Raw genomic sequence first — 14253 nt, 5'->3', positions numbered from 1 at the left:
CCCACGACTGGCAAATAAAAAGAAAAGAAATAATCAGTTGAAGCTCTTAATGTCAAGCACTAATGTAATAATGACCACTCATTTCATCTCAAACAATTTTCAGACTCTTAACCATTTTTGTACAACTGACTTTTTTCTTAAACTAGTTCTAATTTGAATATGGTTTTTCATAGGTATTTGACTTGCTAAATAGGAAAACAAAATTAAGAGTACTAGAAGATGGAAAACAGCAGGTTCAAGTGGTGGGATTACAGGAACGGGAGGTCAAATGTGTGGAAGATGTCCTGAAACTTATTGACATAGGCAACAGCTGCAGGTAAATCTCGAGAGAGGGAAATTTCAGTTAAAGAAACTGTGGCTATAACATAAGAATGAAGCTATAGTTTTCTCCCATGTATTTTGAAATAAACATTGTTTAGCCAGCTGCTAGTAGCGCATACCTATAATCCTAGCTACTCAGAAGATGGAGATCTGAGAATCACTGTTTTTAAAGCTGGCATTGACAGGAAAGTTTGTTAGGCCTTTATCTCTAGTTAATCACCAAAAAAACCTTAAGTAGAGCTGTGGCTCAAGTGGTAGAGTTTTACCCTTGACCACAAAAGCTCAGGGACCAGTGCCCAGGCCCTGAGTTTAAAGCTCAGGATTTGCACATACACAAAAAGTACTGTTCATAAAATCTTTTGTTAAATTGTGACTTGATGTTGCCTATAAATAACGGTATGAATGTATTGGAAGAATGGGAGATTATATACATTTCTTTATCCTTAATAGTTACATTAAGAGTGTCTCTTTTGAATTTAAATAATTAAAACTGGTTAAATTTTAACTGAGTTTTTTGTTGTTGCTTTTTGAATGAGAGTATCATGGTTAATGTGATTCATAGAATTCATATATATCAGGATGTCTTTAATCACTTTGTAGAACATCTGGTCAAACATCTGCAAATGCACATTCATCTCGGAGCCATGCAGTGTTTCAGATTATTCTCAGAAGGAAAGGAAAACTACATGGCAAGTTCTCTCTCATTGATTTGGCTGGAAATGAAAGAGGAGCCGATACTTCCAGTGCAGACAGGCAAACTAGGCTTGAAGGTGCTGAAATTAATAAAAGCCTTTTAGCACTCAAGGTAAATAAAATGTATTTACTCGTGAAAGGTCTTATACTGTTGACTTTTAATTTTGTTTAATGTAAAATAATAGTGCTGCTTTTAACCTACTGAAAAAAAAGTGTTTTCAAAGTCTAGTTATACTTAAGTTTATAGCTTTTATTTATTGTACCTAGAATTTTTCCTTATGCACATCATTCTTTTTAGATGGATAAAGGATAGGTGAGTTTGCAGGCCTATTCTGAGGCTGCCTAGATAGATACTAAAGAGCCATACTTAGTTATGATTTCTTCAGGAAGACAACCACAGAATTGAACTAATAAATAATATCTTAGAAAGCAGTATGGATTGACTTTCAAAAGTGAGGCCAGTTAACTTTACTTTGTCTTTTCCTTTACTGGAAAAGCAAAGGGTGGACGGATTACAATATAAGATGTTCTTTTTTTTTTTTTTTTTTTTTTGGAATGCCACTTTAAAATTTAGGAGTTTACAGTGTCTCTCTATTGCTTGTCACTTTTGAATGCTAGTCATAGTTTTCAGATACATGTTTTGGAATGATGGGAAAGCCTAACCTATAATACCTGCTTTCTTAATTTTCAGGAGTGCATCAGAGCCTTAGGTAGAAATAAACCTCATACTCCTTTCCGAGCAAGTAAACTCACTCAGGTGTTAAGGGATTCATTTATAGGTGAAAACTCGCGTACCTGCATGGTAAGTGAATTTTTGATTTTAGTTTCTTTAATGCTGTATGTATTGTACAATATTTGGAAAATTTAAACCCCCTATTAATTTTAATCGTTTCAGTCCTCTTATTGTGAAAGATAGTGATATTTAAAATGATATGGTCCCTGCCAAACTGATAGAAAGAATTATATTGCAGTGTTGATTCCACTGTCTGAGTGTGTGTGTGTGTGTGTGTGTGTGTGTGTGTGTGTGTGTGTGTGTAAAATGAATACTTTGTAGAGATTCTGTTTTTTCTCCTGGAGATTGGTTTGTTTTGTTTAGCAGACATTAACTCCAAACTTTCCTTTTTTTTTGTTCCATGGTACATGAGCAGCAAATGGAAATATAAAACCTAGCTACTCAGGAGACTGAGATCTGAGGATTGAAGTTCGAAGCCAGCTGGGGCAAGAAAGTCCTTGAGACTTTTGTCTCCAATTAACCATCAAACAGCTAAAAGTGGAGATGTTGCTCAAGTGATAGAGGCTTTCCTTGTGCGAAAAAACTAAGCCCCAGTACTAGCACCAAAAACAAATCATCTCTTTTAGATTTAGCTGTGTTGCATATTGTATTGTGTTGTGTACAGATCCCAGGAGCAGCAAAATAATTAATAAATAAAAATAAAATTAAGTAAGAGGAGGCAGTCAGGGTTGTTCCTTTAAGTGTTTACTTTCATGTATTGCCAGTCTTTTAATGCTTTTCTAATTGTCTTCAGAGTTGCTTATATTCTTAATAGATTTGATAATTATTTGATTAGAGATCAGTTGTTATTAATAAATATTTTAAATAACCTTTGTAAGATAAAACCCAAAGTTATTATTAGTTATATTTATTTTCTCTATTATTTATGGTATTTTAAATTTGCTTTTTTTTCTTTCTCTTAGATTGCTACAATCTCTCCAGGAATGGCATCCTGTGAAAATACACTTAATACATTAAGATATGCAAATAGGTATGAAAGATATTTCTCTAATTAAAAATTTGAAACTAATAAGAGCAGTAATTAGCATGTTTAATATTTAATAGGGCAGTTTGACACTGTTCGTACCTGTGATTTTAGCATCGGGGAAGCTTAGGTGAGAGGATCTCAAGTTTCAGGCCAGCCTGAGGGACATAGTGAGAACTAAACAAAGCATGTGGGTACCAATGGCTAATGTTTTTAACTTTAGTTACTCAGAAGGCCGACACAAGAGGAGTGTGGTTCCAAGCTAACCCAGACAGAAAAGTCATGACACTCTGTCTGCAATTAACCAGCAAAAAAGCTTGCCTTAGAGGTGTGGTTTATGTGGTAGAACAGCCAACAAGCAAACTGGCTAGAGCTAGAAGCCCTGAGTTCAAACCCTGATACTGGCAAAATATAAGTGAAACAAGCAAAACAAACCTGATAGGGTAAACTTTTTCACATTATTTTTTTAATTTTCAAAATAAAATTTTACATGTTACTTAATACTTACACCTGTTTTATAAAGTTGTAAAAAATGAATGAAAATGTTTTATATAATTTGAGAAGAGCCTAGTATCTTTATTTACCTTTATGTCTTAGAACATGATTATGTTTTTGCAAATATGTTTTACTTAAATATATTTATATAATTACATGTGAGGCATGCTAATTCTTATTAAATTAAGACTAAAAGGGGTTTGGTGCTGTTGGCTCATTCCTGCTAATTATAGCTACTCAGAAGCCTGAAATCTTAGGATTGTGGTTCAGAGCTGGCCCATGTAGACTGTGAGACTCTTACTTCCAATTAACCAGAAGTGGTGCTGTTGCTCAAAGTGGTAGAGTGGGTAGCCTTGAGCAAAAGAAGAGCTCAGGGACAGCACCTGGCTGAATTCAAGCCCCAGAACCAACAACAAAAAAAAGACTAAAAGGGGCTGGAGTAAGGTTCAAGTGTAGCTCTTCTACCTAGCAAGCATGAGGCACTGAATTCAATCTCAGTACTGCCAAAGAAAAATTATGATGTAAGTGAACATAGAGGGGCTAATCTGTATTTTGACAAATGATTTTGTTATGTGCTGAAAATTCTTGATATTAACTGCTATATATGGGAAATCTAGAGATTGAGAAAAAAAATTTTAACAGTTTTTCCTGGTCCAAGTTTTTTCTGGTCTAAATGGTTGTCAGCAGTGTTTCCAACTTCAGTAAGCACCTGTGTCATTGATACTATTAAAGTTGGGGTGGGCACATTTATTCCATAAATTTTATTCTACCATTGCTTCTATTATGACATATGACATTCATGATTTTAGAATTTTTGCAACCTATTTCTAGAGTGAAGAATGTCTTTTCTACCAAAATATTTGTCTTATTTCTTCATTTTACTATATAATTTTTATTTTAATGTCCCTTTGCCGGCCTCTCCCCCACCCTTCCCCCACCCCCCCCTACCCCTTTTACGGAGGGCCTGGGCATGTCCCTGAGCTTCTTATGCTCTATGCTAGCACTCTGCCGCTTGAGCCACAGCCCCACTTCTAGCTTTTTCTATTTTTGTGATACTGAGAATTGAACTTAAGGCTTCCTGCTTGCTAGGCAAGTGCTCTACTGCTAAGCTACATTCCTAGCCCCATCTTAAAATTTTTCTTAAAATCTGAAATATATGCACATAAAAAGTAGCTAGAAACATTCAAGAGTACTTGAACTCATATTTACAAAGTGAAAATATTTTTGTCAGAATAGGAAATAGAGTATTATGAGTATTATGAGTCCCTGAAAAATGTTTTCTGTTCCTTCCTGATCTAAATTGTAAATAACTTTCCCAAACCCATTAACTTCTACTCTAACAGACCTCGATTTCAGTAGAATAATTTTATTTTTCTCTTAATAAAAATAGTTCTAATGATGGAAAATATCTTTGAGCAACTTAGATAGCTATGTTTGGATTATACCCTTTGTTATTTAGTATCTTGCTTTTTTGTTTCAACTGAATTTTTTTTTTTTTTTGGTCGGTCCTGGAACTTAAACTCTGGACCTAGGCGCTGTCCCTCAGCTCTTCAGCTCAAGGCTAGTGCTCTACCACTGGAGCCACAGCGCCAGTTCGGTTTTGGTTTATTGGAGATAAGAGTCTCATGGTCTTTCCTGCCCGGGCTGGCTTTGAACTACGATTCTCAGGTCTCAGCCTCATGAGTAGCTAGGATTACAGGCCTGCCTGAGCTGCTGGGCACCCGGCCGAACTGAGGAGATTTTTAATGGTGGTTAACTTTATTGAAAAGTTTAAAACTATTGGGCTAGGAATGTAGCTCAGTGGTAGAGCAGTCACCTAGCATAATTGAGGCCCTGAGTCAGTCTTCAGCCTATAAAACAAAATCTCTTTACAGAAATACAAACTATTGGCCTTTTATAAGAAGGCATTAACTTAAAAAATGTAATGTTACTTCAAAAATGTAATAACTTAATTTTCAAATTTTAATCCCTTTCAAAGTTTGAATTATAAGACCTTTGCTGCAAATTTTTGTTGTTATTCTAGTAGATTTTTGGTATGAAAATCCTGTTCAGGTAGAGCATTTGCTTGAGAGTGCAGGATTCAAATTTTGGAATATTTTCATGTAGTAAATGAGATATTTTGGTGGGCAGGCTCTCAGTCTAAACACAAAATTCATTTATGTTTCATATATATCTTATACACACACTCTGAAGGTAATTTGTTTCTTTTATGTGTTTACATTTTTATTAGCATCACTCATTTGTACTAGGAGATTTAACATGTACACATATATTTACGTTTTACCTTGATCAGACTCCCTTGATCACCCCCTTCATCACTTTTCATTACCTTGATCACCCCCTCCATTAATTACCCCTTCTTCCTAAACCAATCTCAATAAGCTTCATAGTTCATTTTCACATGTGTACAAAACAGTTTGACTATAATAATACCCCTTCTGTTTGTTCTTCCTCCTTCTACTAGTATCCTGTTTTATATACCTTTTAAAAAATAGTATGTGTATGTTAATTGTTCACCATTTCATACGTGCATATGTAATGTTTTAATGAGACTGAAATCTCTTATTTACTTTCTTTACCAATTATCACTTATTTCTGTTATACAATATTTTGATTCACTCATTATAAAAGGTCAGATGTGAAATTTTTATCTGGTCTCATGTAGGCACCCAAAAGCTCTTGAGCTTTTTGGAGCTTTTATATTTCAGTTTTTTGAGTTAGGATATTCAATCTGTATCTGGTTGTTTCTTCTTAGTTCATTTCAGTGTTTTATTGAATACTGTTGCTCATTTGCAATGTAGTAACCATTTGGGACAAATTACTCTGTCTCTGTTTTTCCAAATTTCAAAAGATTTTCTAGGAATAAAGATTTTCATTCTCTAGATAGCTCAGCTAGTGTTTTATAACCTTTAAGAGTCAAATCTATTGTTCTTTTTTTCCTTTTTTTATGTCTGTCCTGGGTTTGAATTCAGGGCTTGAGCACTGTCCTTGAGCTTTTTTTTGCTCAAGGTTAGTGTTACACACTTTACCCATAGCTCAACTTGTAGCTTTTTGGTTAATTGAAGATAAGAGTCTTATGAGTGCTGGGAAGTTGGCTCAGTGGTAGAGCGCTTGCCTGGCATGCCTGAGGCCCTGGGTTCGATTCCTCAGCACCACATAAGCAAAAAGAAAAAAAAGCCGCAAGTGGTGCTGTGGCTCAAGTGGTAGAGCGCTAGCCTTGAGCTGAAGAGCTGAGGGACAGCGCCCAGGCCCAGAGTTCAGGCCTCACTACCGGACCCCCTCCCCCCCCCAAAAAAAAGTCTTATGGACTTTCCTGCCTGGGCTGGCTTCAAATCACAATCTTGAGATCTCAGCCTCTTTAGTAGCTAGGGTTATAGGAGTGAGCCATTGGCCCCTGACTACACTTACTGTTTTTGCAGGCAAAGAGAACTTATTTGTCTTTAAAATTAAGTGTGCCTTAAGATATTTTTAAAAGGTGAAATATTTATATGATCTGAAGAACAATCAGTATTGCCTTACATTAATTCCCCTATTTTTAGGAACTTGTTAATCTTGCATTTTTTCTTCGCCTTTCATGGCTTAGCGTAGAGATTCAGGAGTGTTGGATCTCAAGAAAAAAAAAAATGGGTTTCATGCCTGCTCATGACCTATGGTAGCAAAGCCTCTATGTGTTCTGACCTCATTGTCTCTCATAAAGGATTGATTTAAGAACTGAGATAGGTAATGTATGTAAATTATTATTCTGTCTGCTACTTTATGAGCATTTCTGTTTTCAGTAATATTCAAGGAAAATGGTTTTACACTTCATTGTGGGAATTGAGGGATAGTTTGTAACAGTACACTGATGCTAAGTGATCAAGGTGAAGATAAATCCAGTTGCAGTTCTCTCACAAAATTTGATATGCAGAGGATAGTATAGTAAAAGGAGTGGCTGTCCTTGAACTATGCAGGACAAATGAGAAACAAGAGTTGTCTCTTTCTGAAGCAGAAAGAACATTCTGCTTAATAGAAAAATTGGAGTGATTGGGTCTTGGTTGAAACAGTAATTAAGAGTTTTTAAGAGGGGCTGGGAATATGGTTTAGTGGTAGAGTGCTTGCCTAGCATGCATAAAACTCTGGGTTCAATTCCTCAGTACCACATAAACAGAAGAAAGCCAGAAGTGGTGCTGTGGCACAAGTGGTAGAGTGCTAGCCTTGAGCAAAGCAAGCTCAGAGACAATGTCCAGGACCTAAGTTCAAGTCCCAGGATTGGCAAAAAAAGAGTTTTAATTTAAGAGTAATATTTGAGGAGCTGGGAAGGTGGCTCAGTGGTAGAGCGCTTGCCTTGCATGCTCGAGGCCCTGGGTTCGATTCCTCAGCACCACATAAGCAAAAAGAAAAAAGCCGGAAGTGGCGCTGTGGCTCAAGTGGTAGAGCGCTAGCCTTGAGCTGAAGAGCTGAGGGACAGTGCCCAGGCCCGGAGTTCAGGCCCCACGACCGGACCAAAAAACAAAACAAAGAGTAATACTTGAGCCAAGTGCTGGTGGCTCATGCCTATAATCCTAGCTACTCAAGAGGCTGAGATATGAGGATCATGGTTCAAAGCCAGCCCAGGCAGGAAAGTCTATAAGAATACTCTTACCTCTAGTTAACCACCAGGAAACTGGAAGTAGTACTGTGGCTCAAGTGCCTTGAGCTGAAGAGCTCAGGAACAGCGCTCAGGCCCAGAGTTCAAGAAGCCCCACGACCGACAAAATAATAATAATATTTGAGAATTATGATTCCTGTAAGTAGTAACATTTGGTTTGGGAAGGAAGGTATAAGACAAGGGAAAAATTGTTCATGAGGTTAATGGGTGTTCAAGTTAAATTCTCAAGCAGATGAGAAATGAGCTTTGGAGTAAAAAAGAATAAAGTGAACTTGCCAGCATGTGTGGCAAATACATTTCAAAAAAACTAAAAAATTAAAAAGACCTGAATCTGCTGGGGCGCCAGTGGCTCATAAAAATTCTAGCTACTCAGGTGGCTGGGATCTGTACTACTTGAGCCATAGTGCCACGTCTGGTTTTTGGGTGATTAACTGAAGATAAAAGTCGCAACGGGACTGTAGGGGCTGGCTCTGAACCTCTATTCTTAGATCCCAGCCTCCTGAGTAGCTAGGAATAAAAGCATGAGCCACTGGCGCCCCAGCAGATTGAGGTTTGTTTGTTTGTTTTTGGTTTTTGTTGTTGTTATTGTTGTTGGTCATGGGGCTTGAACTCTGGGCCTGGCCACTGTCCCTGACCTCTTCAGCTCAAGGTGAATGCTTTCCCACTTGAGTCACAGTGCTACTTCCAGTTTTCTGCCTGTACTGGCTTTGAACAGTGATGCTTAGATCTCGGCCTCCTGAGTAGCTAGGATTACAGGCGTGAGCCACTGGTGCCCAGCACAAGATTCAGGTTTTTCAAGTAGGGGATCCATAGGATGAAGCAACTCAAAAACTTCTTAGTATGGACTATTTGTTTAAAAATAATCTAAATACATGATTATAGCAGTGGTGTGAAACCCTTTTGGATTGAAATCCTTTTTGAAACAAAATAGTACTAATTAAAAACTTGAAATGTGCATTGCCAACTTCACAAGAACATTTCCTTTTCATTTGTTGCTGTTTTGGTACTGCAGAGTAAAGGAGTTTGGAATTAGTCCATCAGACATTCCCTTCTCACAGGGTAGTGGCAATCGCCCTGATCTCTCTCCTTCTTATGAATATGACGACTTTTCTCCTTCGATTACCAGGTCTAGTTCATTCTATACGTAACATGTTTAATAGTTTCTTTTGAGTTGTCTATGGATAAAACATTTTATTTGCTGCTTTTGTCCTGAGCCATTTTATTTTTTATTTTCATTTCATTTGGCAGGTGGTGGTTGTATTGCATGATCTACATTTTTATGTCCTTTATTCATTTGCTTTAAAATGTTGATTTAGAATTTGGGCTTCATTTTTTAAAGGATGATGTCACTTTCATATATTTGCCACTAACTGCTAAATTGTTTTGCTTAAAATGAAGAATTTAAGCTTTAGAATCTTGTATTTCCTTCTCTACAAGAAAATAACAAGAATCCTCTTGATTTAGAGGATAACCTTTTCCAAATGTGTATATTCAAGCATGATGAGCAAGCATTTAAAAAGAACAGAAATTAAAATTTTATAGTATTTGTACATTAGAAACAAAAGGGTTTCCTATTTAGCTATCTTAATATTGAACATTGTGACTATCAGAAGTTTGGTAAATGGAAGTTTCCCAAATTACAGATTTTAACATGACCAATTTGTGCATCTAAATGCTATTTTAAATGCTTTGCCATAATGCTTTGCAGTAATAACATTTCTTTTGAATATATATACTTAGTGCTAATTTTTACTTATTTTATTCAATTCAACTTGAAGTTATTGTAAAATTTCTTCTTAAACTTTTTGAATTAAACAACCACAGATGTTTCCACGCATTTCAGATAAATTTGACCACAAAGGTGACATCATCAGTTTTAGTTTGTGAATTGTTTTTATATTGATGAAGGGTTTTTTTTTGTGTTTCTCTTAATGGGTCTTTCTTAATCTTAGATGCTTATATTTATAGGGTGAAAGAACTGACAGTAGATCCTTCTGCTGCTGGTGATGTCCGTCCCATAATGCACCATCCACCAAACCAGATTGATGATTTAGAGACACAGTGGGGTGTGGGAAGCTCCCCTCAGAGGGATGATCTAAAACTTCTTTGTGAACAAAATGTGAGTGACTGAATAGTAACTGATGTAAGTTTGTTAAAATCAATGGCAGAATGTAATTATAAACCTTCACCTAAAGCAGGGCAAGCACAAACAAAACACTTTCAGTGATGTAGTTAAGCTTTCTGTGTGAATTGTAATCCTGGCATTTTCTCATGACAAATTTACTAGCTACTTACTAGAGGGCATGCATTTTTGATAGACATTTTACTTAGGTTTTTCGTTTGTTTTGTTTTTTGGGGGGGGTCCTGTCGTGAGGCCTGAACTCTGGGCCTGGGTGCTGTCCCTCAGCTCTTCAGCTCAAGGCTAGCGCTCTACCACTTGAGCCACAGTGCCACTTGCGGCTTTTTTTTCTACTTATGTGGTGCTGAGGAATCAAACCCAGGGCCTCATGCATGCACGGCAAGTGCTTTACCACTGAGCCACCTTCCCAGCCCTTACTTAGTTATTTTTTAGTTGTCTTATTTAATCCTAACAACTCATTGTGGTAAGGGCTATAATTATCCCTACTTTCAGGTTGATATTTGAAGAGGTTTAATCATCGGGGCCAAGATTAGGCCCATGTCAGAATCTTAGATCTGTATGCCATAGCCAAATTCTATCAAGTTAAGCTTCCTGTCCTCTGAAATATAATAATAGTCTTACAACAAGGTAACTCTTAGGTTTTAATTTTTTAATTTTTTATTATTTTTTGTCGGTTGTGGGTCTTGAACTCTGGGCCTGGCGCTGGCTATCAGCTCTTCAGCTCAAGGCAAGGGCTCTACCATGTGAGCCACAGTGCTGCTTCTGGTTTTCTGAGTGGTTTATTGGAGATTAGAGTCTCATCGACTTTCCTGCCCAAGCTGGCTTTGAACTGTGATCCTCAGATCTCAGCCTCCTGAGTAGCTTGGATTACAGGCATGAGCCACCAGTGCCCAACTTATTCTAATATTTTTAGTAGATGTTAAGTCTAAAATATTCTAAAGTAACATGAAAATGCTACTTTTTGTTACCATACCACTCTCCATTACCAAATCTGGGCTGACAGCAGCACTATAGCTGACAAAAATGATTTGACCTGCCCAGGACAGAATGTGTGGTCATATTATTTGGCTATCACAAGTGGGATGATGCTGCTGGCATCTAATGGGTAGTGCATAATACATTGTACAGGACACAGCCCCTTACTCTAGTCCCTAAATATGTCAGTAGTTCCAAGGTTAAGAAAACCTGGGTTAAAGAGAGTTCTGCACTTTGAACTTTAGAAAGTAACACTCAAAAATGAGATCCTCACCAAAATCCATCTGCTCCAGAAGTTTTGAAAAGACTGCACTTGTACTTTGAGTGCATAAAACAATCCTTGCATTGTACCTAGATCTGGTATCTCCCAAAGACAAAGTCAGATTAAGACAGACACTTCCTATAGGGTATCTTTTTTTGCGTTTTATTCTTGTATTTGTTGAGCCATTAGGTTGACTATGTGGCCAGAAGTAATCCAGGGCTTTTACATAGCATCACAGATTTTTACACTGTGTTTTACACTATGTATTTCTTTTTACTTTTCTTACCTCCTGGGATGATCCCGAATCACCCTGTAGTTAAGTACTGATGCAGGTGTATATATTCTTCTTTAATATTATGTTTTAACAAGCTAGATTAAAATGGAATAGAACTGAAGATATTCCTGGGTTTTTTTTGTCGGTCATGGGGCTTGAACTCTGGGACTGGACACTGTCCCTCAGCTCTTCAGCTCAAGGCAAGCACTCTACTGCTTGAGCTACAGCGCCACTTCCAGTTTTCTAGTGGTTTATTGGAGATAAGAGTCTTATAGACTTTCCTGCCTGGGGCTGGCTTTGAACCATGATCCTCAGATCTCAGCCTCCTGAGTAGCTAGGATTACAGGCGTGAGCCACCGGTGCCCTGCCTGTTTTTTTTTTTGTTTTTACTCAAATTTTACAAAAAAATTAAGCATACGTTTATATTATTTTTATTTTATTTTTTTGGTTGGTCGTGGGGCCTGAACTCAGCCTGGTCTCTGTCCCTCAGCTCTTCAGCTCAAGGCTAGCGCTCTACCACTTGAGTCACAGCACCACTTCTGGCTTTTTCTGCATATGTGTTGCTGAGGAATCAAACCCAGGGCCTCATGCATTTAAGGGAAACCCTCTACTACTGAGCCACTTTCCCAGCCCAGAGACTGTGTGTCTTAAAACAAAAAAATTTTTTTCTATAAAAATCAGTAAGTAGCCAGGTGTTCATGTCTATAATCCTTTGTACTCAGGAGGCTGAGATCAAGATTTGAAGCCATCCAGGACAGAAAAGTCCATGAGACTTATCTCCAGTTAACTACCAGAAGGCCAGAAGTAGAGCTCTGGGTCAAGTGATACAGCTCTAGCCTTGAGCAAAAATCTCAGGGACAGCACACAGGTCCTGAATTCAAGTTGTAGGACTTGCTTGCAGTGGTCATGCATGTGTATGTGTGCACGCACACACACAATTAGTAAACAAACTGTATAGTGTAAATGAAAATTAATGACAGTACAAGTTGAGTCTGGTAATTTTCTTGAAGGACATAATGTGTCTACCATCTAAAGATGTCTTTATATCTCATTTAAGAAATATAAACTCAGCTTGGCAGTATATAATCCCAGCAGTCATGAGGATAACATGTTTGAGGCCTACCTGGGCTACATACAAGATCCTTTTTTAGAACAAGAACATTTTAAAGTCTGGTATTGCAATGTATACTTATTTCATGCCATCATAAAGTCACCAAATTATGAGCTAAACTGTCCCTAAGTCAGAGAATTATATATGTAGATAAACCAAATTGTTAATGATAAGAAATAATACAGCTGGGCAATTGTCAATGTGACTCACTCCTGTAATCCTAGCTATTGAGGAGGCTAAGAACTGAGAATCATCGTTCAAAACCATTTGGGACAAACAAATCCAATACTCTTACCTTCAGTTAATCAGCAAAAAGCTGGAAGTGGTAGAGTACCAGCATTGAGCGAAAAAGCAATTGCATGAGGCCTTGAGTTCAAGCCCCTATACCAAGTCTCTCTCACACTTGCATACACAGAGATACTCAGTCACCAATGAGTATTAAGGAAATACACACAACTATATACAAATCAGTACTAATGAAATATTTCGACGTGTTTATGACAAATTTATATTGGCCTATTCATACAGAGATTGCTTTTTTAGAGTAATTTTGCAGTAAAGCCTAGGCTAAGTGAAAATTATTATTATTCATGATGTCATTATAAGGTTATCTCTAGTAACGTTTTCTTAACTGAGAATTACATTATTTTGATCTGTAGAAAGACATTGTGCCTTTTTCATGTTGTGTATTTTAATAATCTTCACCTTTCCAACTTTATTATTTTGAATAATAACTTAAATGTCACTGAAAAATCTACTATAAGAGCTCAGTGGCAGAATGTCTGCAGCATGTACAGCCCCAGGGTCACTCTCCAGAATCAAAACTAACAAAAAGATCCTTTTATAACATTTAAATAATAAGCTGTCAAAATTTATTCTATTTTAAGGAAGAAGAAGTTTCTCCACAATTGTTTACTTTCCATGAAGCTGTCTCCCAAATGGTAGAAATGGAAGAACAGGTTGTAGAAGATCACAGGGCAGTGTTCCAGGTAAGTTTGAAATAACCTTTCCTCAAAATATTTCTTGACTATCTATGGTCTAAAATTTCCATAAATCTCTGACTGTAACACAGGTCTTAGAACATACTTGCTGGCATTTATGTATATATAGTGTATTTGTAGAACATGCGATAGCAGTTTTTTCCCCCCATAGGATGTTTGCTTAAAGTATGACCAGTGTCTTCATTTTTCATCATATGAAAAGATCTATCAGCTAACTTTCTGTCCCCTGCCCCTTTTTTTTTGTCAGTTGTCCAATTAATTCCAAAATGAGTTTCAACGGTGACAAAACCATATTCAAACTGAAGCAGACCCCATTGGATATGTTAATTCCGGGTGGCTTCTAAATTCTAGGCTCCCATAGTTCCCATCATGCTCAGTATTTTATTTTGTCCATTCTTACCTTATTCTAGAGACAGCTGTTGAGGTTGTGACAGTGTTTAATATTTATGTGTTGGTTAATTCCCTCCATAAAATTGTCACCCAAGGTAGAATAAAAGAGAAGTGAAGCCAGGTGCTGGTGGCTCACTCCTGTAATCCTAGCTTCTCAGGAGGCTGAGATCTGAGGATCACGATTCAAAGCCAGCCCGGGCAGGAAAG

General features: G+C 37.2%; 1 protein-coding gene across 4 annotated transcripts in view; it reads left to right on the top strand.

Annotated features, from left to right (window-relative positions):
* Kif2a (kinesin family member 2A) overlaps positions 1 to 14253 on the top strand; it is a 60427-nt gene that overhangs the window by 43805 nt on the left and 2369 nt on the right. For 2 of the 4 annotated variants that reach the window (XM_042690699.1, XM_042690698.1), the window contains exons 13-19: positions 174 to 316; positions 922 to 1126; positions 1706 to 1816; positions 2710 to 2777; positions 8906 to 9019; positions 9862 to 10012; positions 13543 to 13644. In XM_042690699.1, the coding sequence (XP_042546633.1) occupies positions 174 to 316; positions 922 to 1126; positions 1706 to 1816; positions 2710 to 2777; positions 8906 to 9019; positions 9862 to 10012; positions 13543 to 13644 (894 nt within the window). The remainder of the gene's footprint in view (positions 1 to 173; positions 317 to 921; positions 1127 to 1705; positions 1817 to 2709; positions 2778 to 8905; positions 9020 to 9861; positions 10013 to 13542; positions 13645 to 14253) is intronic. The other 2 variants (XM_042690696.1, XM_042690697.1) reach the window with 1 other exon arrangement.

Source organism: Dipodomys spectabilis, unplaced genomic scaffold (assembly GCF_019054845.1).
Source record: "Dipodomys spectabilis isolate Male_0828 unplaced genomic scaffold, ASM1905484v1 ptg000140l, whole genome shotgun sequence".
Taxonomy (NCBI): Eukaryota; Metazoa; Chordata; class Mammalia; order Rodentia; family Heteromyidae; genus Dipodomys; species Dipodomys spectabilis.
Note: the sequence above shows the minus strand (reverse complement) of the source record. Positions and strands in the feature narration are given on the sequence as shown.